General features: G+C 42.3%; 4 protein-coding genes across 6 annotated transcripts; 2 read left to right on the top strand and 2 right to left on the bottom strand.

Moving 5' to 3' along the window:
• Positions 1–119: 119 nt before the first annotated feature.
• LOC120698794 (preprotein translocase subunit SCY2, chloroplastic-like) lies at positions 120–6,719 on the bottom strand. The gene is made up of 13 exons (XM_039982529.1): positions 6,169–6,719; positions 5,978–6,066; positions 5,260–5,339; positions 5,061–5,150; positions 4,584–4,675; positions 3,318–3,401; positions 2,894–3,035; positions 2,550–2,669; positions 2,350–2,479; positions 1,534–1,657; positions 1,317–1,423; positions 856–998; positions 120–757 (listed from the first exon to the last, which is right to left on the bottom strand). The coding sequence occupies exons 1-12, from the start codon at positions 6,632–6,634 to the stop codon at positions 909–911; spliced, it is 1,614 nt and encodes a 537-aa protein (XP_039838463.1). The 5' UTR covers positions 6,635–6,719; the 3' UTR covers positions 120–757; positions 856–908.
• A 549-nt stretch (positions 6,720–7,268) lies between these two features.
• LOC120698792 (kinesin-like protein KIN-14J) lies at positions 7,269–16,560 on the top strand. 2 transcript variants are annotated; one of them, XM_039982525.1, is made up of 18 exons: positions 7,292–7,510; positions 7,989–8,069; positions 9,752–9,831; positions 10,304–10,387; positions 10,555–10,663; positions 11,061–12,217; positions 12,336–12,473; positions 12,561–12,664; positions 12,889–12,979; positions 13,075–13,404; positions 13,602–13,878; positions 13,955–14,116; positions 14,301–14,516; positions 14,593–14,630; positions 14,919–15,082; positions 15,193–15,306; positions 15,400–15,441; positions 15,540–16,560. In XM_039982525.1, the coding sequence occupies exons 6-18, from the start codon at positions 12,139–12,141 to the stop codon at positions 16,314–16,316; spliced, it is 2,532 nt and encodes an 843-aa protein (XP_039838459.1). In that variant the 5' UTR covers positions 7,292–7,510; positions 7,989–8,069; positions 9,752–9,831; positions 10,304–10,387; positions 10,555–10,663; positions 11,061–12,138; the 3' UTR covers positions 16,317–16,560. The 2 variants fall into 2 exon arrangements, with proteins under 2 accessions (XP_039838460.1, XP_039838459.1); XM_039982526.1 differs by lacking the exon at positions 9,752–9,831 and having other exon boundaries at positions 7,269–7,510.
• On the top strand, positions 7,280–11,199 carry LOC120700794. The gene is made up of 8 exons (XM_039985018.1): positions 7,280–7,510; positions 7,989–8,069; positions 8,389–8,423; positions 9,643–9,654; positions 9,752–9,831; positions 10,304–10,387; positions 10,555–10,606; positions 11,061–11,199. Exons 1-8 carry the CDS (start codon positions 7,280–7,282, stop codon positions 11,197–11,199), a joined length of 714 nt encoding a protein of 237 aa, XP_039840952.1.
• A 136-nt stretch (positions 16,561–16,696) lies between the features above and the next one.
• Positions 16,697–19,371, bottom strand: LOC120698793 (cyclin-P3-1-like). 2 transcript variants are annotated; one of them, XM_039982528.1, is made up of 4 exons: positions 19,151–19,348; positions 18,282–18,497; positions 17,749–18,173; positions 16,697–17,246 (listed from the first exon to the last, which is right to left on the bottom strand). In XM_039982528.1, the coding sequence occupies exons 3-4, from the start codon at positions 18,156–18,158 to the stop codon at positions 16,943–16,945; spliced, it is 714 nt and encodes a 237-aa protein (XP_039838462.1). In that variant the 5' UTR covers positions 18,159–18,173; positions 18,282–18,497; positions 19,151–19,348; the 3' UTR covers positions 16,697–16,942. The 2 variants fall into 2 exon arrangements, with proteins under 2 accessions (XP_039838462.1, XP_039838461.1); XM_039982527.1 differs by lacking the exon at positions 18,282–18,497 and having other exon boundaries at positions 19,151–19,371.
• Between the last annotated feature and the right edge of the window lie 375 nt (positions 19,372–19,746).

The raw sequence follows: 19,746 nt of genomic DNA, 5'->3' as shown, positions 1-19,746 counted from the left end.
TTTTCTAGATGCATAGTTTTATAGCACATCTAGATATATAGCAAAAGCTATATACATCTAAAAATATCAAAACAATCTATAATTTAAAACGTATGAAGTATATAACATTGACTAGCCGCTAGTACAAAAGTAGCAATCTCCATAAAACCATAGATACAAGTGAGAATTTTTTTTTGAAAGGTTACAAGTGAGATATTGGCCATACGCAGACGCAGCAACCTTCACTGCTCCCTGTCGGGACCGATTCATCTGCTTCAGCCCTGGAGTACATGACCAACCGACAGCTACACGCCATTCGACAGTTTGTGTTCATGTCTACGATAAGCTAAGTTCAGAGTCTTAAATAAAAGATGGTCATTCCACCTGCCCGCAACATTTCTACCGTGGAGACTACAAGTACAAGCTGCCAGTGAACAGATTAGCATTTAGCAATGTGATACGGAAATTTGTGATTTTCTTTCATTTGGAGCAACGGCTCCGACTGTGGTGCACAAATACAGAAAAGCGCGGCCCTCACCACGGTTCATATTTGCTGCAATTGAAACAACAGCTGGACATCCTTGTTGCTTCTTCCGTACACTTTGTCAATGAAGCCCGATGTAGAACCATGATTCCTCGCTCAAATCCAATCAATGAATCTAACAGAAGCTGTATAAGCTACTCGTCATAAGGTGCTACCGCAAAGTGTTGGCACTGGCATCATTCGATGTTGCAACACCACGGGCTGTAACCCCAGGAAATTTACTCATGCTCCTCTCTAACAGACCAAGAGCAAATGTTATAGTTAACCTCAAATTTTGAAAAACCAATTGACAAAAAAATCGATAAATATCTGCAACAAAGTAAAAGAAGTACCTAGTGGTCTAGTGGATGGTGGCATCATCGCCAACATATGCCCTCACATACGATTAAGCACCATATCTCCTCAAAACTTTGCTTAGTGCTGGCATGACATTGTATGCTTGGTATGACCTTCTCAGCTCAATAATTGAGCCCACCTGAAATCAACATTTTTCGTATAACTTCATTGTCCTAAGTGCATGTCAATCATGTTAAAAATTATCAAATCCAAACTTAATCCTAAATGTCTAAGTGGAAGCATTACAGTTTTCGGTGCTATTGCAACAGTATCAGGTATTGGATCATTAAGAATTTTATAATCAGTTGCCAAAATGACAAGATCTGACCCAGGACAATGGCATCTAAAAGGTTAACATTGGACAAAATGGCTGACTAAGTCAGCATAAAAGCTGCAGTTCAACAACTAATTTTTATGCTAACAATTTACATGAAGAGTGTGCTAGAGTTGTACTCACAATAATCAAAACTGATGTGAATCCTATAGAGAACCCCTCATTTATTTGCCTGAGATATCGGTCAAGCAACAAAGAGGAAGTTGCAAGCAAACTCAGAAGTAGGCCACCTGGAATATAAGAGATGACTTTTCTCTTAGAAAAAAAAAGCATAAATGTGCAGAAGGGCAAATCAGAATAAATTTTGACAATTAGAAGAGCTTCCTTCAAGGACACCTACCCCAGAATCGTGTTGAGGTTTGTATCTTTGTAAGATAATCTACTGTTGCTCTTCCAGGCTTTATCCTTGGTATCCTCGCGCTCATCTTATTCAGGTAGTCAGATATCTCTTTGGGTAAGTTGGCCTGCAGCAAATATTTGCAGACAATGTGTAAATAAACACGCACTCTAATAGAAATGACTTATCTCCTGAAAAACGTTAAGACCCCGAGTTCAACTATGTAATTATAGACTATGATCATTATAAGTTAGGGCCTATAAGTTACTTCTCTGTGAATTGTCCTCTGCTGTTTCACATATAAGTTACTTCGTTGCCCAATTTCACCAGTAATTACAGATAAAAAGCAGCCATAAATGACAAACAGTGACTACAATGTATTATAAGGTACATTCTGTTTTATCTGATAAAGAAAGTGTCAGAACATTGAATATGTAAGTTCAATATTTGAAAACGGATGGCATTTCCGTAAGCATGCTGATATGGAAAACTACAGAAAATATTTCTGGATGTACATAGCCATTAGATGCATAACAGAACATGGAGCATCATAGCACCAAGAAATATTCAAAATTCAAATACCAAGCAACAAAGAGTCCTGTATGATACTATTGAAATATATGAGATCATCAACACAAGGTAGATAGATGTAAAATTTGTAAATCATGAATGGTGTACAGGATGTTTAGAAGTGAAAAGTAATCTTGTAAATAATAATATCATTTAAGTCGTAAGCGCATTCTCGGGTTAAATAGAACCTGCACAAGCAACACACCCTATTGACTGAAACACAATAATTAAGATGAGACATAGACTTACAATGTCAAAAATGTTGAAGACGAAGACAAGAAAAGCATATGTCAAATAATAAACCCAGGGACTACCATCAGCTGAAGTTCTTGGATTCAAAATTTCCTTCAAGTTTACCCAAAAGTGCGACCCAAAAATGCTGTGGATGTTTCAAAATTAGAATGTTAGGGGAAGTGAAAAGACAAGAAAAGAAATAGCTAATGGTTTACCTGGCCATGATGCTTGGAAAAGCTAGTAGGTATGAGGTTGTAAGCAAGGGCTGCATTCCAGTCGGATTGATGTTGAAGGGGATATATGGCTCAACCTCTGTAACTGGGGTGCTCTCGTTCCTACAAAATAAGGGGTGAAATGGATGCGTCAAATATTTAATTCTATCTGAACAAAGATATAGCACAAAGCATAAGACATAGCTCAACATTGAATTATTTACAGGTCGTGTGAAATACGAATAATCTTTTACTGTTACCTGAAATTCTTTTGCAAATTCATGCAGATCACATGTAGAAATAAATCACAAAAGAAAAAAGAATGTAAAATTTATATTTTCTATTACCCTGCACCAGAAGCCAATTTAAATCCATAGTACTGAAGCTTTATCTTCCTGCATCCTTCAGTCACAAGCACAGCCCCCATGGTGAGCATCATAAAAATACCAGCTACTCCCAAGATGTAAGGCCAACACTTGGAAAAATTCCCTGTTTCAAACGACAAGCTGGACTGTGACAAAATAACATAAACTAAGACTCTCAGTGTGCAGATAAAGAAGATATAGTCGAAAGCTTAGTGTATGACAATGTGGCTTCAGGATAGAGCCTTGAAAACATGTTCCAAAATATTTCCAGAAAGAATATAGCAAGACAAATGAAAAACAACCGAAGTCATTAGTCATAGTAAAAACAATTACTGAAACACATTCATTTGAAGCATAAAGTACTTAATGAGTTCTAGGTTGACATGCTCAAGTCTGGAGAAATAACCTGAAAATTGAGTTATCATCTTGTGTAGTGTATCTGTGTAACCAGTCAAAATCCCCACACAGATAATCAAAGATGAACCATGTCCTGGATGTCATAAAAGTGCTAACCAAGTATAAGAAGGTATACATATTGATAACAACAGACATTACATGCACCTAATGACATGGTTATCATTTCCAGAAAACATGTACTGTACACATTTCTCATGTTCGATAGCTGGGGCTAAAACCCATCAATCAAGCTGATGAAAACTCCAAAGTGAAACACATAACTTATTTTTTAATAAGAGCCCTAGGACGACCAGAAACAGTAGTTTTGAATGCAAAGACCTACTAGCAAAAAGAACAAAGTGGGGAATTTATTTATTTATTCCAGCGCTTCAGGAATGAGAAACTCTCTTGTAGTCTTGTAACATAAACGGAAGCCTCGATGAGCCCTTCCACATAATAAACTTGCAAACAATTTTTGCTTCCCCAACCAAATAGATTGCTCAAATGAATGAACTTCAATCAGCTAATGCGACCCGGGTTTGCGAACAAGATTCAGTTTATTTGGTACTGAATGAATGACCAAGACAAATATTTTAACAAATAAATTATTCAAACAAATAGACAAATGAGCCCATCAGAATGCTGATTTTGGATTGGATTGAGAACTAAACCTACAATAATTTTCGTTCTCTTTCTCGAGGTGCAGTGTTTTTTTCCTTTTTGTTGGGCTACTCCCCTTGTACAGTCTGTTCCTTTTATTGTTTTTAATATAATACCACAGCAGAGGACTCCCCCACTGTTTCTGCTAAAAAAATAGACAAATACAGTATGTAATCATGTATTGGTCTTTTACTACAGAAATAGGATATTCAGAGGAAAATCTAGGTTTGTGTGTGCCCATTGCGGTTTCGATATTTGCCATAGCTTTTGTAATATTTAGACTGCCATCAGTGTGTAAAACTTGTTAGTTGTTCCATGTATGCCACTGTCGTGTGTCAAAACTTGTTCATGGCACTGGAAATGGTGAGGTAGTGGCACAAATAGAACAAATTTTAAACAATGGTGGCACAGGTTTAAGTATTACAAAAGCAATGGCAAATATGGATACTGTAACTGACATAGTGGCACAAATCTAATTCTCCCATATTCAGAACAATTAATTAAACACAGGATCTACATATGATAGAATGTGTGTCGAACTTTATACAAAACACAAAACATTCAGAGCATGTGCAGGCGATAATAAATTACAAATAAGCATGAGGTAAAGTAATACCAAATCCAGATTCTGATATGGTGTCACAAATCCATGTCATCGACATTGCACCAAGAACAAGCAAAAGGCTTGTTATAATTATATGCTTAACCCTGTAACAAATGAAATAAAAATAAATTGAGCTGTAACACATACTAAATGAGTTTTCCACCCATTCAAACAAACTGGGATTTGCAACAACTTTGGTCCTTAGAATTTTTTATACCACCCTTTTTCAAGATGGTTCAATTAGTGCCACCCACTGCTAAAAACAGGTAATCACACAGATAAAATCAAATACATGGCGAAGTACGAAACTCCAATCACAGCATACACTTGCACCGAATCTAATCCTGAAGCACCCCACTAAATATCAGCTGATAAGGCATTGGAGTGAAAAACAAAGGAACAGGAATGGTGAGCTGATGATGGAGTATGCCTCGTGAGGAAAGGGTATTTCAAAGAATAGAAATCTTGCAGCAAAAAAAAGAAGTTTACCTGTAACTTGCGGCGTACACTGAATACTGTAGGGAATAGCATGAAACAGTAAAAGCTGCAACAGTTGCAAAACCCAAAGACAGCCACCATCTGAACACAAATAAAGGGATTCAAACTAGATGAAATTATATGTCAAAAGCCAATAATTTCCAGGAAAATGAAATCAGTCTCACTGCTCGAGATAGACAACTAGACACACATATAGCCTTTTAGCTTCTCATGCCCATCTAATCCTTCCTTGCGAAGCTTTTCAAGTGATGGAAGAACATGACAGAGAACCTAAAACAGATACCCCTTTTGTTATGTGTTTTTCAATAAAAAAAAGAAGATCAGTTGCAACAATGGGATTGAAAGAACAGGTTGCACTTGTTTATGGAAATCAAATGCAAAAAGAAAGATACTAGACTTGTAATGTTTCAGTTTGACCTATGAAAGTGAACATGAGTAGATCCAGTCTAATATCTGTTCTGCATAATGTTCTTACACCTAAACTTATTAGCTTATGTGACAGAGTGAGAGTGTCAAACATATCATAAAGTTTGGGGCCAAAAGGTTTCTTGAAACTTGAGCACACAGATCTAAATAGATAAACAACAGGTTACATGATTTATGGTACAATTTTCTCAAGGATTATAATGCAAGCAATTTTCCAAGCTTGACATAGCAATTTCCCAAGTCTGAATGCTGCCAAAAACAAACTTCTCTTTGAAAGTTCCAGCTTATGCTAAAATAAACTGTGCAACTTGGCCATCTATGATAACTGAACAATAACTTACTCATATGTTGAGCCAATACATGGGAATGAGACCATTGAAGTGGAGAAATTCAAAAGAATACAATAATTAACTCAAAACATGCACTTGCTGCCACTGGGAAACAAAAGCAACTTACTGGCCAAAGGATAAGAAGTACCGAACCTGTATGACAATAGATGCTGAAATTTGATGACTGATCCCGAGCTGGAAAAATGACAGTTTCAGTTCGGAGGAGAAATCGCCAATGTCATCTGCACGAAGGAAGGTGGCATTACAAACTATTACATCCTCTAAAAAACACTCCATCCACAACTCGCCAGCGAGAAATCAGAGGGGGCAACGACGAGTGGGACCTGCAGGGAGCGGGGCGAAGCTGAGGTAGGAGTCGGGGATGAGGCGACGGTCGAACCCGGGGAGCGGGATGAAGTAGCCCACGCGGCTGAGCACGATGAGCGCGGCGGTTACGGCAAGCCGCCGGCGGATCTCGCTGCGGAAGAACGTCTCCGCCGCGCCCTCCACCACCGCCCCTAGCCGCGCCAGGTCCAGGAACCGGTTCCGGTACCCCGGGCCCTTCCGCCCCGCCACCGAGACACCATCCCCATCTCTCGGCGCCGGTTCTACGTCTGACGCCGAGATCCTAGCGGCGGAAGCGAAGCAGCGAGGCGTGAGGAGCTGCCGCGGCGGCGTGCAGGCGATGTGGCGGCAGCGGGAGCGGAGGGGTGGGTGGCCTGGGGCGAGACGGCGTGGCAGCGTGACGAGCAGCGCACCGCGAGGCGGGAGAAGGAGCGAGGTGTGCGCTAGCGCGAGAGAGGGGAGCATGGCGGCGGCGGCGGCAGCCGTCGTGCCGTCGCGCGCGGCGGGGAACGGTGGGGATGGGATAGGAATTCGGGTGGAATCCTTCCTCCGGCGGCAACGTCGGGAAAAGCTCGGCTTTTCTCTCGCGGGTGACTTGCTCGATCAGAAGCGTCGGTTTCGTTGGGACCCCCGATCGCACGGTCCCAATCATAACTGTCTCTCGCGTCGCGTTTCGTCTTTATGTTATAGATAGAAATTTTGATTGAACGAATTTCAAAACATTTTGATGAACATGAAAAAACTTTGGTCAATGCAGCTATGTTAAATACTTCGACAAACAAAAGAGTTCACCAATTGTTTAGCTTGTTGGCACACAGTTACTACCTCAAATCAAACTCTAGATAACATTTGCATTTTTTTTTCAACTTGCCAAGAGCACTGGCTATCGTTTTTTTTTGGGAGAAAGCACTGGCTATCGTTTTTTTTTTTGGGAGAAAGCACTGGCTATCGTTAGGAGGTGAGGCACCTGCGTTGGCCAGCGCTCAGACGCGAGGGGTCGCAGTCACAGGCTACGCAGCCACGCAGCAGGCGGCAGCGACGAGCGCCTCACAGCCACGCGATGACGCGAGCCCGCGAAGCTGCGGGAGCCTCTCAGCTCAGAACAGTGCAATGTTGTCCGCCGCCGCACCGTCCTTCCCTTTCGGCTCGAGGGCACTGCTGCCGCCGCCGCCGCGACGCGGCGCGGCCCTCCGCCGGGCGCGCGTCTCGGCGCTCGGCGGGGGCGGCGAGGGGGAGGCGGGGAGGATACTGGACCCGCGCGCCACGCCCTTCCAGATCCTTGGCCTGGACGCTACCGCCTGCTACTCTGCCGCCCAGCTCAAGGCCGCCTTCCGCACCCGGGTAATGTGCCTCTTCCGCTTCCTCCGTCGCCTACGCGCTGCGGCAGCTTTTTTTTTTTTTAGCCCCGTAGCCGAACGCTCACTGTTTCATGGGATGCTGCTGCACAACTTTAGCTCTCGAGGCATACTAGAAATTACAGAGTAGTCGACTGTTAGTGTATCCAAAGAACTTGGCGGCGTACCCTCCAAGATCTCCATGAACTATTAATCTTCCATTTTGAGGGTTGATTACTTTGTGATTAGGAGGAAGAAGGCAGCGATGGCAAAGCATAAGAAAAACTCACAGATTCTCCGACCTATTTGTATTATGAAATCTTTTCATTGTTTTTTTAGAAGAAACAGTACCTCAAGAATTAGTAGCATTTTTTTAACTTGTAAACTGTGGGTGTGCAAGGAGGGCTTTTGCTAAGCTAAAGCTTCGTAGTACTATTTTCGTTTAACCACCATGCCACGACATAACATTGGGAGCTTTGTTACAGGTGAAGGAATTCCATCCTGATGTTTGCAAGAACCCAGAAAACGCAGATCTAATAATCAGACGAGTGATCGAGGCCTATCAGGTAATTCTGTGTACTATCCCTTTGTTCAGTACATGTGCTTATGGATTGAATCATAGTAACGGCAATCAAACATCATCAAACAATTACAATTCAAAATGCAAGTGTGGCCTCAAGGGTTTCAGAATCGTGAAGGAGCTTTTGAGAATCTAAAATTCAATAGAAATTAGAAACATCTATATGTAGCTAAAATTTTAGAAATCAGCCTTGATAGAACCCCCAACAGGTTGGTTGGTTTTACTAGAGGGAGTATATTTCGTTAATTTTTTTCACCTTCTGGTTACATATCACTATTAGTTACACTGTTTTGTTTCACACACAGATGTTATCTGGCAACCAAGAAATGATGGTTGAAAGGTAGATAATACATCCATCAGCTTGTATTATGGACATATCATGGATGCTGACCAGAACAACATTTTATATACACTTTTTTTTGGTAGCTAACACTAATAATAGCAGGGCTCCTCTCCTTTCATGAGTTTTCAGTGTAGATGATAGATCAGGTTGTAACAGCCATTTGTCATGGCAATCTTGAATATGTTTTGATCGTAACGAATTAAAGAGCTGTGATGATTCCTAGTAAACTTATCCTAGCTACCAATACATTGAAATTCTGGAACATGCATGGTTCAAAACATAGTTGGACAGTTGGTCAAAGAGGAAGATAATTCTGCACTAGGACTGGGGTTGCCTGAGGATAATTTATGAGAAAAATCGGAAAGAATAAGAATCACTTGACTTCAGATTTTGCCTATGGTATTACCTAATGAAAGGTTGATTATCATTATTTGGATTATGAGTTCCCATCGTTATTTCCTTTATAAGAATAGGGTAAGATAAAACCTAGCATGCATTACATTAAGTACTTTTATTGCTCAACAACAACAACAACATAGCCTTTTTTTCCTAAGCAAGTTGGGGTAGGCTAGAGATGAAACCCGAAAGAAATAAGTTCAAGGTTCAGGCACATTGATAGCTAGTCTCCAAGCGCTCCTATCCAAAGCTCTCTTTAGAGATATTTCAATCCTTAAGGTCTCTCTTAACCGACTCATCCCACGTCAGTTTAGGTCTACCTCTACCCCTCTTTACATTATCGACCCGCTCAAGAACCTCACTACGCACCGGCGCCTCAGGAGGCCTTCGTTGGACATGTCCAAACCATCTCAGCCGATGCTGGGTAAGTTTCTCCTCAATTGGTGCCACTCCGACCCTATCCCGAATAACTTCGTTCCGGACTCTATCCCTCCTTGTGTGCCCGCAAAACCACCGCAACATCCGCATCTCTGCTACACTCAGTTGCTGGACATGTCACCTTTTTGTAGGCCAACATTCAGCACCGTATAACATCGCCGGACGAATTGCTGCCAAACATTAAGTACTTTTGTTGCTCATTCTGAAAAAATCCTTTTAGTTTGATCCACTCAACAATCTGGTAATTAATCCCTGGGCTTAGTTACCAACTCCTCTCTCAATCCATATTCCAAAATCCAAACCCACTTAGGATTTATGTTCTTTGTCCACTTCTCAATTTCTTATGACACTATAATTTCTGCATTTGTGAATCCTTTTATAGTTTTATTGTGAGGTCTGATAGGTCTATCTAAAAAATACAGTAGGGATCTTTGTTTCAGTACAGTCTCAATAAAATCCAACTCGTGTGCTTCTGTTACGATATTGTGCAGGAACAATGTTGACCCATTTGATGAACCTGAGTGTGAAGCCCGTGACATATTTGTAAATGAACTTCTATGCATTGGCACTGGTACTTGTTGCACTTGTATTTCCTCAATGGTTAAGGGTGAGGGTTTTAGGCAGGGCACCAGTCTTTTTGTCAATCATAGTTTTGTTAAGAATGAGGTTTGCTGCCAAACATCAATTAGATATTAGTGTTAGAACTGGCACCAGAAGACTAAGTTTCACAAAATTTCATCATTTCTCTGATATCCTTAACTATAAGAGATTAATCACCATGTTGTGCTAATTTAATTGGTGAAACCAGATATCAATTTTTATTTGGACAATGCTGTAGTCCTTATTTTAGAATCAGAAAATATTATGCATAGGGTTGAATTCCTTCTGTTGATGCAACCGAACTCCTTCACTTTCCTTGTTTTTACAGAGTTATAGCATATACATAGAATGTAGGCCTTTCATGTAGTTGTTCATTATCAATCGTCTGGACATGTTTTGTCAACTTTATCTGACAGATTACAATTGTTGATGTCCACGTGCAGGATGCCCATATTCTTGTGTTAAAAGGGCACCTCATGTATTTTCATTTTCAGATGATATTGGTACCGCTCGTGCATTATCTCAAGGTAAGTTCACCACAGACACTTTGGCTTAATTTTGTAGAAATCTACATGGTATTTATATTAAGCAATATATGGTATGTCCGCACCTTTATCTTTTTCTAAAAAGAAGTTCAATACTTGTTAGTGACAAATGTGTTCTCTTTGAAACCAACACAACCTTTTATTTGCAGGTAATGGTGAAGATGACCTTGTTCAGCTCGCTGTTGGGCAGTGTCCAAGAAAGTGCATATACTATGTTACGCCTTGCCAACGCACAATTTTGGAGGATGTTCTTTCTAGGTACATATCCATTACCAAGACTCAAGATCTACTCTTTTTGTCAGTTAGCATGAGGGTAAAGATCTGAGTGAAAGAGATCACATTCAAATTTCAACACTATTAAATCTTATGGGGGGCAATATAGTTCTGACCAGTAGGAACTTGTTGACTCCATCTGTTGATAAGTAGAGAGGATTTACAAGCAAATTGAGGTTGAAGGAGTTCAGGCCTTATATACTGATTGGTACAAAAAATAATAAAAGGGCTTACACGGGATACAATTATAGTAGTCTCAAGTATTTTCTCACCATAAAAAATAGGACTGTATTATCCATGTATTATTACTTTCTGATTTAGCATTGACTATCCTGATCTTCTATTTCTCTTACCCCCACCCATGTGGATATTATGCCTGCAGTGTGTTGATGGCACCTTACGATCTTGCTGAAGCAGCAGTTCTGGATTCCCTCCTTACCAAAGCAAAGTTTGAGAATAACAGGTACATGAAGCCCAAACGAGGAGCAAAATCATCGTCTGATTATGTTGATTGGATGTGATCTGATCCTGAAGCACCAAGTTTTGCCAGTCTCAGCCTGGTAGTTCAGTAGATTTTTGGTGCCTTTTTCTGTGGTCCATGGGAAACTTGTTCCCACTCAGCCAGTGGAAGAGCATGATGCACAGATGTAGGGATGTTTGGATCCATGAGCCTTAGCCTACTTACATACCAAATAGTAGGACTAAACATGAGCTAATTGCTGATCTAATTAATGGCTAATTGATCGTCTGAGCCCATTAGCCCTTGATTAGCTCTCATTAGCTCATGTTTAGCCCCATTAGCATATCTAGGGCTAAACTTTGGCACCCCTGTTTTAGCACATCAAACACCTGTAGTGTGCATAAATACTCCTGCAGCGTGTAGGCCATTTCCTGTGTGGCCCCGACTGTTTAGATGCTTGTCTATATGTCACTCCTGAATTTGTAGGTGTACAGAATGCAACAGGTTCATGTGTGTGTGTGGGGGGGGGGGACCCACCTTTGTCTATTCACTACTGAACATCCATTTTTTTCATCCTGACAAGAGAATTTTGAAACATAAATCTTTTGTTCCGGACACGGGCACCTGAGAGCTTGCCTAATTTTGAAAAAAAAAAACAAAATATCTGGTAGCTCAACAAACGTCCCCGTTCTCGTTCACAAACCGCAACGGTAAAGCACCAAATCCAGGCCGCCCGTCGCAGGATCCACGGCTCCCACCGCAACGCCTTCCTCCCTCCCCAACGGTCATCTCCTCCCCCATAGCCAAACGCCCAAACCCCCCCCCCCCCCCATCCCCACGGACCCGTCCAATTCAAAAATCGAATCCGCCGCGGCTCCGCTTCTCCCCCAACCCGAATCCCATTTCCAAACCGCCCGCTCGTCTCCTCCTCGAGAACGCCCCCGGATCCCCAGCGAGCGGATCCCCTCCTCCCCGGACGGAGACCCCCCAGATCGCAGCCATGGAGCCGGATCCTGTCGCCGTGGGAGCGTCCTCCTCGCCGCCGGCCGCGTCTCCGCCGCGGCAGCTGCCACCGCCAGGTACGGTTTCCTAGTTCCGGGGCGAGGAGTAGGGTATCTCGCGGGTGGGTGGGTTGGCGTGGCGTGGCGTGGCGTGGTGTGCGCGCTCCTCTCACGCCGTCGGATGTTTGCTTGCCAGGTGACGACGAGCGCGGCGCGGGGGAGTGCGCGGATGCCGCGAGGCCAGATCAGCGCGCGTCCGGAGGAGACCCGAACGACGCGCCGCCGCCGTCGCCCGCATCGGCCGCGCCGCAGCCGTCGCCTCAGGAGCCCACAGGTTCGGCCTCTTGGTCTCGTAGCAAGTGTCGGATGGGAAGTAGGGTTCTGTCGTCGTCCGTCTCACGGTGGGGAACTTGTTTGTCAGGTGAGGACACGGCGGCGAGCTGCGAGGTGGAGCAGGAGCAGGAGAAGGAGAAGGAGAAGGAGGTGGTCCCCGGAGTAGGGGAGGCTCTCCGCATCTTCATGGAGGTGAGGATCTTGGATGCCAGTCCGTAGAATTCTGTAGATTTCTGCTCGTGCCTATCCTCGATGGGAAAATTTGACTATTCGGGGAATCGAAGTAGAAAACTAGCACATGAAAGGGAACAGCAAAATGTCAATTGTCCCCTTATTGATTACGGACTGTGGTTGAATTTTTTTTCAAGAGGTAAGATGCTCTGTTTGCTTCTGATTTTGTCAAGTCTTTTCTTCAGGAGTTTGGAGAAGAAGACAACACCCTTACCCTGTCACCGCTGCTTAAGGAGATCACTACTCCTGATGGCGCTGCTGCCCTCCGCTTCCTTGGTACACAAACAAACATGCACATGCCTTGCTTAAGCATTTGAGGCATTTTGGCTACTATAATTAATGATTTTTGGCCATTCTTTGCTTGTTTGTAGGGGGAAAGTATAACAGCATCTTGGAGAGGTACAAACAGCAGGTGGCCAAATGTGCTGATCAGTGCGAACCTAGATATGATGACCTGAAGAAGAAGTACACAGATGAGTGCGCTGAGAGGAAGCGTCTATACAATGAACTTATTGAGCTGAGGGGGAACATAAGGGTGTTCTGCAGATGCAGGCCTCTGAGCTCTGATGAGATCACCCGTGGGTGCTCGTCTGTGGTTGAGATTGACTCATCACAAGAGAACGAGCTGCAGTTCGTCCCCTCTGAAAAAGAAAGAAAAGCCTTCAAGTTTGATCATGTTTTTGGTCCAAAGGATGATCAAGGTATATTTGTGAATAGTTACATAAACTGTACCTAGCTGACTTGTCCTGTATGCTAGTAGTTTGCATGTAGTATTCCAGTAGCTTGAGTTTTCATGTATGCTAGTAGTATTCCAGTAGATGAGTTGTCCCATATGCTAGTAGTAGACATGTTTAAAGATACTGAACTTAACCGGTTGTATTCCAATCCTTTTTTTCAGAGACCGTATTTTCAGAGACCGTACCCGTTGTTAGGTCAGTGATGGACGGGTTCAATGTATGCATATTTGCTTACGGACAAACAGGAACCGGGAAAACCTTTACGATGGAAGGGGTTCCAGAAAATAGGGGTGTAAATTATAGGGCTTTGGAAGAATTGTTCAAAATATCAGAGGAGAGGACTACGTCTGTTGCATACACCTTCTTAGTAAGCATATTGGAAGTCTATAATGAAAAAATCAGAGATATGCTTGACGAGAGCAATGATCAATCAAAAAGGTACATTTCGTTTCTTTCTCCTTTTGATTTTTTTTCTTTCTTTTTTCTGAAGCATAATTTCTTGTTGCATTCCAAGGTTGGATGTTAAGCAAAGTGCCGATGGGACACAAGACGTTGCTGGTTTAGTTGAGGCTCCAGTTTATAACATAGATGGTGTGTGGGAGAAACTGAAATTTGGCTCCCGAAACAGATCTGTTGGATCAACCAATGCAAATGAACTCAGTAGCCGCTCCCACTGGTGAGGACTGTTGTGTTTTACCTCATGTTATGTCATTCTAATTAATTCTAGAATATGCTTCCATTTTCCAATAATCGATTGCTAGCAATTAGATTCAGTTTCTCAGCTTGGTATAGGCCTGTACAGCAATGAGATAAAAAATTTTGTCTCATGTTATGTACCCGAATTTGCATTCTATTTGCAGTTTGGTTAGGGTTACTGTTAAGAGCGAGCATTTGTTGACGGGTCAAAGGAGTAGAAGCCAAATGTGGTTGGTTGACCTTGCTGGAAGTGAGAGAGTAGGTAAAACTGGAGTAGAAGGTGATAGGCTGAAGGAGTCACAGTTTATCAACAAATCACTCTCTGCCTTGGGTGATGTCATATCAGCTTTGGCATCAAAACATTCTCATATCCCATACAGGTTAGTCCTATTAATACAACCTTGCTTAGCTACTTATATGATCTTGTTCTAACCACCTCTTTTTTATGTCAAATAGGAACTCCAAGCTGACTCATTTGCTCCAAAGTTCATTAGGTAAGTTTTCTCCTTGTATTACTTGTGTGGCAATTACATCGGTTTGAGCTAAATGATGGGGTTTCATATTTTGTTTCCTTCTACTGATTTGCATTCATGCACTATAATGTTGAAACCAAAAAAAAAAACTTGTTCATTCGACTTTTACTGAGATATACAATCTTACTGCACTGGTTTTTAGCTAAATGATGGATTACCTCTATCGATTTTCACTTGTGTACTAGAATGTCCAAACAAACAAACAAACAAAAAAATAGGGAGACAACCTTATTCGTTCAACATTTACAGGTGGAGATTGCAAGACACTAATGTTCATACAGATAAGTCCAAGCTCTACAGATTCAGGAGAAACTCTCTGTTCCCTAAATTTTGCTAGTAGAGTCCGGGCTGTAGAACATGGCCCTGCTCGTAAGCAAGCGGATCCAGCTGAAAGTTTGAAGTTCAAACATATGGTATTTTGATTCTTATATCACACTGAAAGTTATAACATGATATAAACTGTTAAATTACGTTACATGATATAAACTGTTATATTACCTTCTTAACTGTAAGTCCATTCCAGTCTGAAAAACTTCGGCATCAGGAAAAAGAAATCGCGCAGCTGAATCAAAGCTTGCAGTTGATGCAACTCAAGTATGCATCTCGTGAGAATGTGTTCAGGACACTAAATGAGAAGGTATCACCTCGAATCTCATTGTATTAATTTTTATCCTATTACATACCTACTGTCCTGGAATTACATGTTAAAGCAACAATTATTTTGTGACAGGTGAAGGATGCTGAACAAGCATGCAAAAATCATCAGCAGCGGGTGAGTAGGGGAACCAATTCATTTTTAATTCCTAAACAACCAAGCCTTCAGTGTATTCTAACTAGTGCTCATGACATGTACATTTTTCGTCTGCACAGATTAGAGAGCTGGAAAATGAATTAGGTAATGAGAAGAAGGCTGCTAAGGATTCTGCTAGATCTTCAAGGCCACCGCTTGTTCCTACGAGACAGAGACAACCTCAAGGAAGGAATAACAACTATGCACCACCTTCAGGTCCTTCTAGGTCAAGGTTCAGTAAAGCACCGACAATTCAAAACAAAGAGAACATTCCTGTGACGATGAGCAAAGCATATCCTGGGGCTGATCCTAATAAGGCTGTTGGCAAAGCAAGGCGTGTATCTCTGACTCCGATGATCCGGCAAATTCCTATCCAGCCTAAAAGGCGTTCCTCAATGGCGATATTACCATCTCTAAGAGAGCAGCTGTCTGTGCTCAATGAAAAGAGAGCAGGATCTCGACTTTCTCATGCCCATGTGCCTAGAAGATCAATTCCAGCAACACCCCTTCCTGGCCATGGGACAGTTGATGCAACCCCAGATGGAGCAAAGTTGAGGAGAATTGATTTTGGCAGCAGCAGCAAGTTCACAAGCCCTCCTCCAATGCCAGGCCTGTGGAACAAAATGGTGACACCGCAGCAGAAGCTGGGAATGGCGCCGGGAGGTCCAGAGAACACAAGCAGGCTGTGTTTCAGCATCCAGAAAAGACTTGTGGTTTCACCTCGTGGTCGGGTGAAACCCAGTGTGCCCTCTGGTCTGAACATCTTCAACCCCGCTCTGCGTGAGCAGATGGTGGTGGGGAGAACAGGAAATGCAATGCGGGTGCTCAATACCAAGAGAAGACAATCAGTTATTTAGCTCTGTTGTTCTGGAAGCAAAAGATACAGTGAATGTTTGGACGTTCAAACGGATCTGTAAGAGTCTGGGAGTGAGCTTTGTTGATAAGGAAACCGTGTTAGAACTCAAGATGTTCTTTTTATCATCATTATAATGATTGTGCTTAGCTATTACTAGTTGATAAGAAAACCGTGTTAGCATTTTCATGGAAATCTGTGATTGTATTAATTCGTTACCAAAGAAGCACTAGCCAGAATTTCCTGAATTTCGACTCTCGTCTGTTCATTTAATGATGTATTTGCCTTGATTCTACTGCCGATTGAATATTTCATAGATTTAGTTCAAAATAAAAAGGTATATTTCTTAGTTCATCGCAGGTTTAGCAGTCAGGCATCCATCCCTGATAATTTCCAAATAATCTGCAGGATTGGATTTGGATAGCGTGACCAGACTGAAACGCTTCCAGACTTCAGGAATGACGTTTTCAACGTGGCTCAAGAATTACAGTGTTGTAGAAAAGTAAAACAACTGCCTCACTAACTAAAAAGAAGATGATTTGAAGCCATCTGAGTGCACATTGTCAAATAAAAGAATTATCAGTCCTCAGACCCTCACACTTTTTCAAAACTGTCTGTTGTAAACCTGATTTACCAGCTACATCCTTGGAGAGCCTGACTGCTGTACCTTTGACACACGAGCTCATGCTTGCAAGTTTCATCAACACTGCTGTTACAAATCAGGGATTTAGTCCCGTTGGTGGCTTGGATTTGGATCGGTCTTTCTAGAACAAGAGCTAGCGCTTCTTTCTCCAACTGCAAGCAGTAGCTTCTGAAAGTCTCTAAATTGACTCTGAGCCTGAAGTCCAGACTGAACAACAAATCCAGTTCAAGCTTGTTCATCTCTCTTGTGCTAATTCCTCCAACTCTTCCATAGTATGCATTGTTGAAAAACCTGCAAAAATAAATTGCAGAAGTTACTGGAAAACCATTCTTCTGTTTATCTTATTTTTGGAATAAACAAAAGCATTAGTTAATATCTCTTCCCCTTTCCTCACCCCAATATTACTAACCTTGAATTCCTATTGCCTTTTACAACTGATTTATTAATGAATTCCTATTAACTTGCGGTTTAAATGGGCAGATAATCATGGAAAAAGTTATTCAGAGATAAAGATGATTCTTATGATACAAAGAAGGCATCATTGCCTCCATACCAATATATGTTATAAAGAAGGTAGCTGACCACAAAACATGTAAAGTTATTCCACATGGTAAAAGATCATGTGGGCATTCTGCTAATTTGAGTTAGCTAAAGTTGAGTTTGCATCACAGTGAAGACATAATATCAATCTAAGGCTAACATACTCAAAAGTATGTCAACAGTATGTAAGAGCATGCTTACAAACAAAGTAGATATGTGAAAAATTGTAACTGAAGCTGTGGTGGGTTCTTACGAATCATCTATGAATTTGGCAGCAACAACAACACTTGTAATCAGCAAGCGATGAACACTAAATGACGTCATGTAAATGTTTGGTTGCTGTAGATATCTCTCCATGTAGATGAGTCCCAGCACAAAGCAAGATGGGCTGCACTGTGCATACTTGAAGATACGTTCTGCATAGAGCTTTATGCTAAGTTCTGGCACCCTCTGACCATGAAAGATAGTGGTTGACTCCTTTATTTTACTGGAATCAAGTAACACTTCATTCTCCTTAACTATCTTGTCAAGATATGCTGACAGAAGCAAAAGAACCTTTGGAAATTTAGCATTGTCTTTCTGTGAGTATGATACTATCAAACCCAAGGACGAGTAGCTCCCCAGTTCATCACCAGCATCAGTTGTAGGTGGATCCATTGCCATAGGCAGACATTAGTGCTGTAAAAACAAAGCAATTTTTATTCAACAAACATTCTGTTTGAAGGAACTGTTGAAGGAAGGAGAAACATAAGTACAAAACTCAGATACTGATGAAACTACAACAACCTAATTGGGATGAACAACTTCAACATCCATGCAGAAGCTAGTCTTTCGAGTTGCAGAAAAACTTAGATTCCCTGCTTCCCGTAAGATGGAGAATCGAACCCCTGGTTTTGCGATAACATGCTCCTAAATGTTGCTGTGAGAAGGAACAAGGGTGTATGCAAGTTTGTTCCCTTTATATTGATCAGCTTGTAATGCCATTCTAAAGTCTTTGGTGTTCTGTATGAACCCATGTAAACACCACACAGACAAATAACAGCATGAGGTTAAATCAGCTTTGCCAATGCCAAGTAAGGAAGTACCAATCGTAGCAGGCAAATGAAAATATCATGTAACACAATTTAAGCATAGCACGCATGGTTCTGTACCCTAGCGCGCTGAACAACGGTTGCTATTCCCTTGTATGAAACAAGAAACAAAAAGGCAAAAGGTTCCAAATATGCACAAACCCTACTCCTGTTTTGGCATCTTCTACCGTCCTGAGGAATGTCAGGCCTCCTTGTTTACTAGTACAACTAGCAAATCTTCCATGAGAGGGGGGGGAAAAACAAATTAAACGGAGCACCAAAATGCGGTTGAGCTGCACAAATCTACACCATTTCCACCAGGAGCTGAGGGCGCGACAAGCCTCAAATCTAGAGTCCGAGTAAATCCCGATCTTTCCGCGGCCCCTAAATTTGGTCGAAAAAAACGACAGCACGTGCACCAAACTTGCTCGAAACCAGTCGGTGCCAGATTAACCCCCGAACACCGCACGAATCGAGCAAGTGCAAGCTCCCGCCAGCCGCCGCTAGTAGCATAGCACGTTCTAAAACCAGAGATCTAGAGAGAGATCTAGAGAGAGAGAGAGAGAGAGAGAGAGGTTTTCTTACATCTTGTTCTAGCTGTAGCTCTCGGGAGGTGGCATCCGGGCTCGAGGGTCCAGCTCCTCGCCGGCCGCCGTCGCCGGTGCCCTTCCCCCCTGGAGGAGGAGCCTAGTAGCAGCCGCCGCTCCGCAGATGCTGCTGAAGCGAAGGCAAAGAAGCGCAGTGCTACACACACAGTTCCCACCTAGAGAGAGAGAGAGAGAGAGACGTTTAATGTTCACTCGGAGTGGATATGATAGCGTGAGACATGTCATTATCGTATGGCAATTTTTTTTTTCCAAAAGAACATTATCGTGTGACAAGACACTCAATAATGTGGCTCTAGCAGCTTGTCTCTTACGACTAACAAAAGCCGCCTCGATCAATTAGGGCTGCCCGTACTAGTAATTAGGATTGGCGGTAATGAGTACTTGCTATTATTATTAGATTAGAGAAACGATTCAAGTGGCAGCAGTCGGATCCATGTCACCATGTGATGTAGCCACGCTTGGCAGCTTCATGGCTTCTTCAGCGTCAGCGCGGCCGCGAAATAATCGTGTCGGTGCCGCGAATCGGGACGCGAGAGAGACGAAAGGCAAAAGAGCATCGTGTACGTGTAGAGC

Source organism: Panicum virgatum, chromosome 3K, assembly GCF_016808335.1.
Source record: "Panicum virgatum strain AP13 chromosome 3K, P.virgatum_v5, whole genome shotgun sequence".
Classification (NCBI taxonomy): domain Eukaryota; kingdom Viridiplantae; phylum Streptophyta; class Magnoliopsida; order Poales; family Poaceae; genus Panicum; species Panicum virgatum.
Note: the sequence above shows the minus strand (reverse complement) of the source record. Positions and strands in the feature narration are given on the sequence as shown.

What these genes read in the sequence shown, in the direction of transcription:
- LOC120698794 (XM_039982529.1), bottom strand. Translation starts at nt 6,634, where the DNA reads ATGCTCCCCTCTCTCGCGCTAGCGCACACCTCGCTCCTTCTCCCGCCT. An exon ending in AAATTGGCTTCTGGTGCAGG is followed by an intron (nt 2,670 to 2,893) that starts GTAATAGAAAAT and finishes CTTATTTTGTAG; the next exon opens with GAACGAGAGCACCCCAGTTA. An exon ending in TCACATCAGTTTTGATTATT is followed by an intron (nt 999 to 1,316) that starts GTGAGTACAACT and finishes TGTTGATTTCAG; the next exon opens with GTGGGCTCAATTATTGAGCT.
- LOC120700794 (XM_039985018.1), top strand. Translation starts at nt 7,280, where the DNA reads ATGTTGTCCGCCGCCGCACCGTCCTTCCCTTTCGGCTCGAGGGCACTG. An exon ending in AGGCCGCCTTCCGCACCCGG is followed by an intron (nt 7,511 to 7,988) that starts GTAATGTGCCTC and finishes GCTTTGTTACAG; the next exon opens with GTGAAGGAATTCCATCCTGA. An exon ending in GTTGGGCAGTGTCCAAGAAA is followed by an intron (nt 10,607 to 11,060) that starts GTGCATATACTA and finishes TTATGCCTGCAG; the next exon opens with TGTGTTGATGGCACCTTACG.
- LOC120698792 (XM_039982526.1), top strand. Translation starts at nt 12,139, where the DNA reads ATGGAGCCGGATCCTGTCGCCGTGGGAGCGTCCTCCTCGCCGCCGGCC. An exon ending in TGGTCCAAAGGATGATCAAG is followed by an intron (nt 13,405 to 13,601) that starts GTATATTTGTGA and finishes CCTTTTTTTCAG; the next exon opens with AGACCGTATTTTCAGAGACC. An exon ending in GTTTGAAGTTCAAACATATG is followed by an intron (nt 15,083 to 15,192) that starts GTATTTTGATTC and finishes AGTCCATTCCAG; the next exon opens with TCTGAAAAACTTCGGCATCA.
- LOC120698793 (XM_039982527.1), bottom strand. Translation starts at nt 18,158, where the DNA reads ATGGCAATGGATCCACCTACAACTGATGCTGGTGATGAACTGGGGAGC. An exon ending in GCCAAATTCATAGATGATTC is followed by an intron (nt 17,247 to 17,748) that starts GTAAGAACCCAC and finishes TTATTTTTGCAG; the next exon opens with GTTTTTCAACAATGCATACT.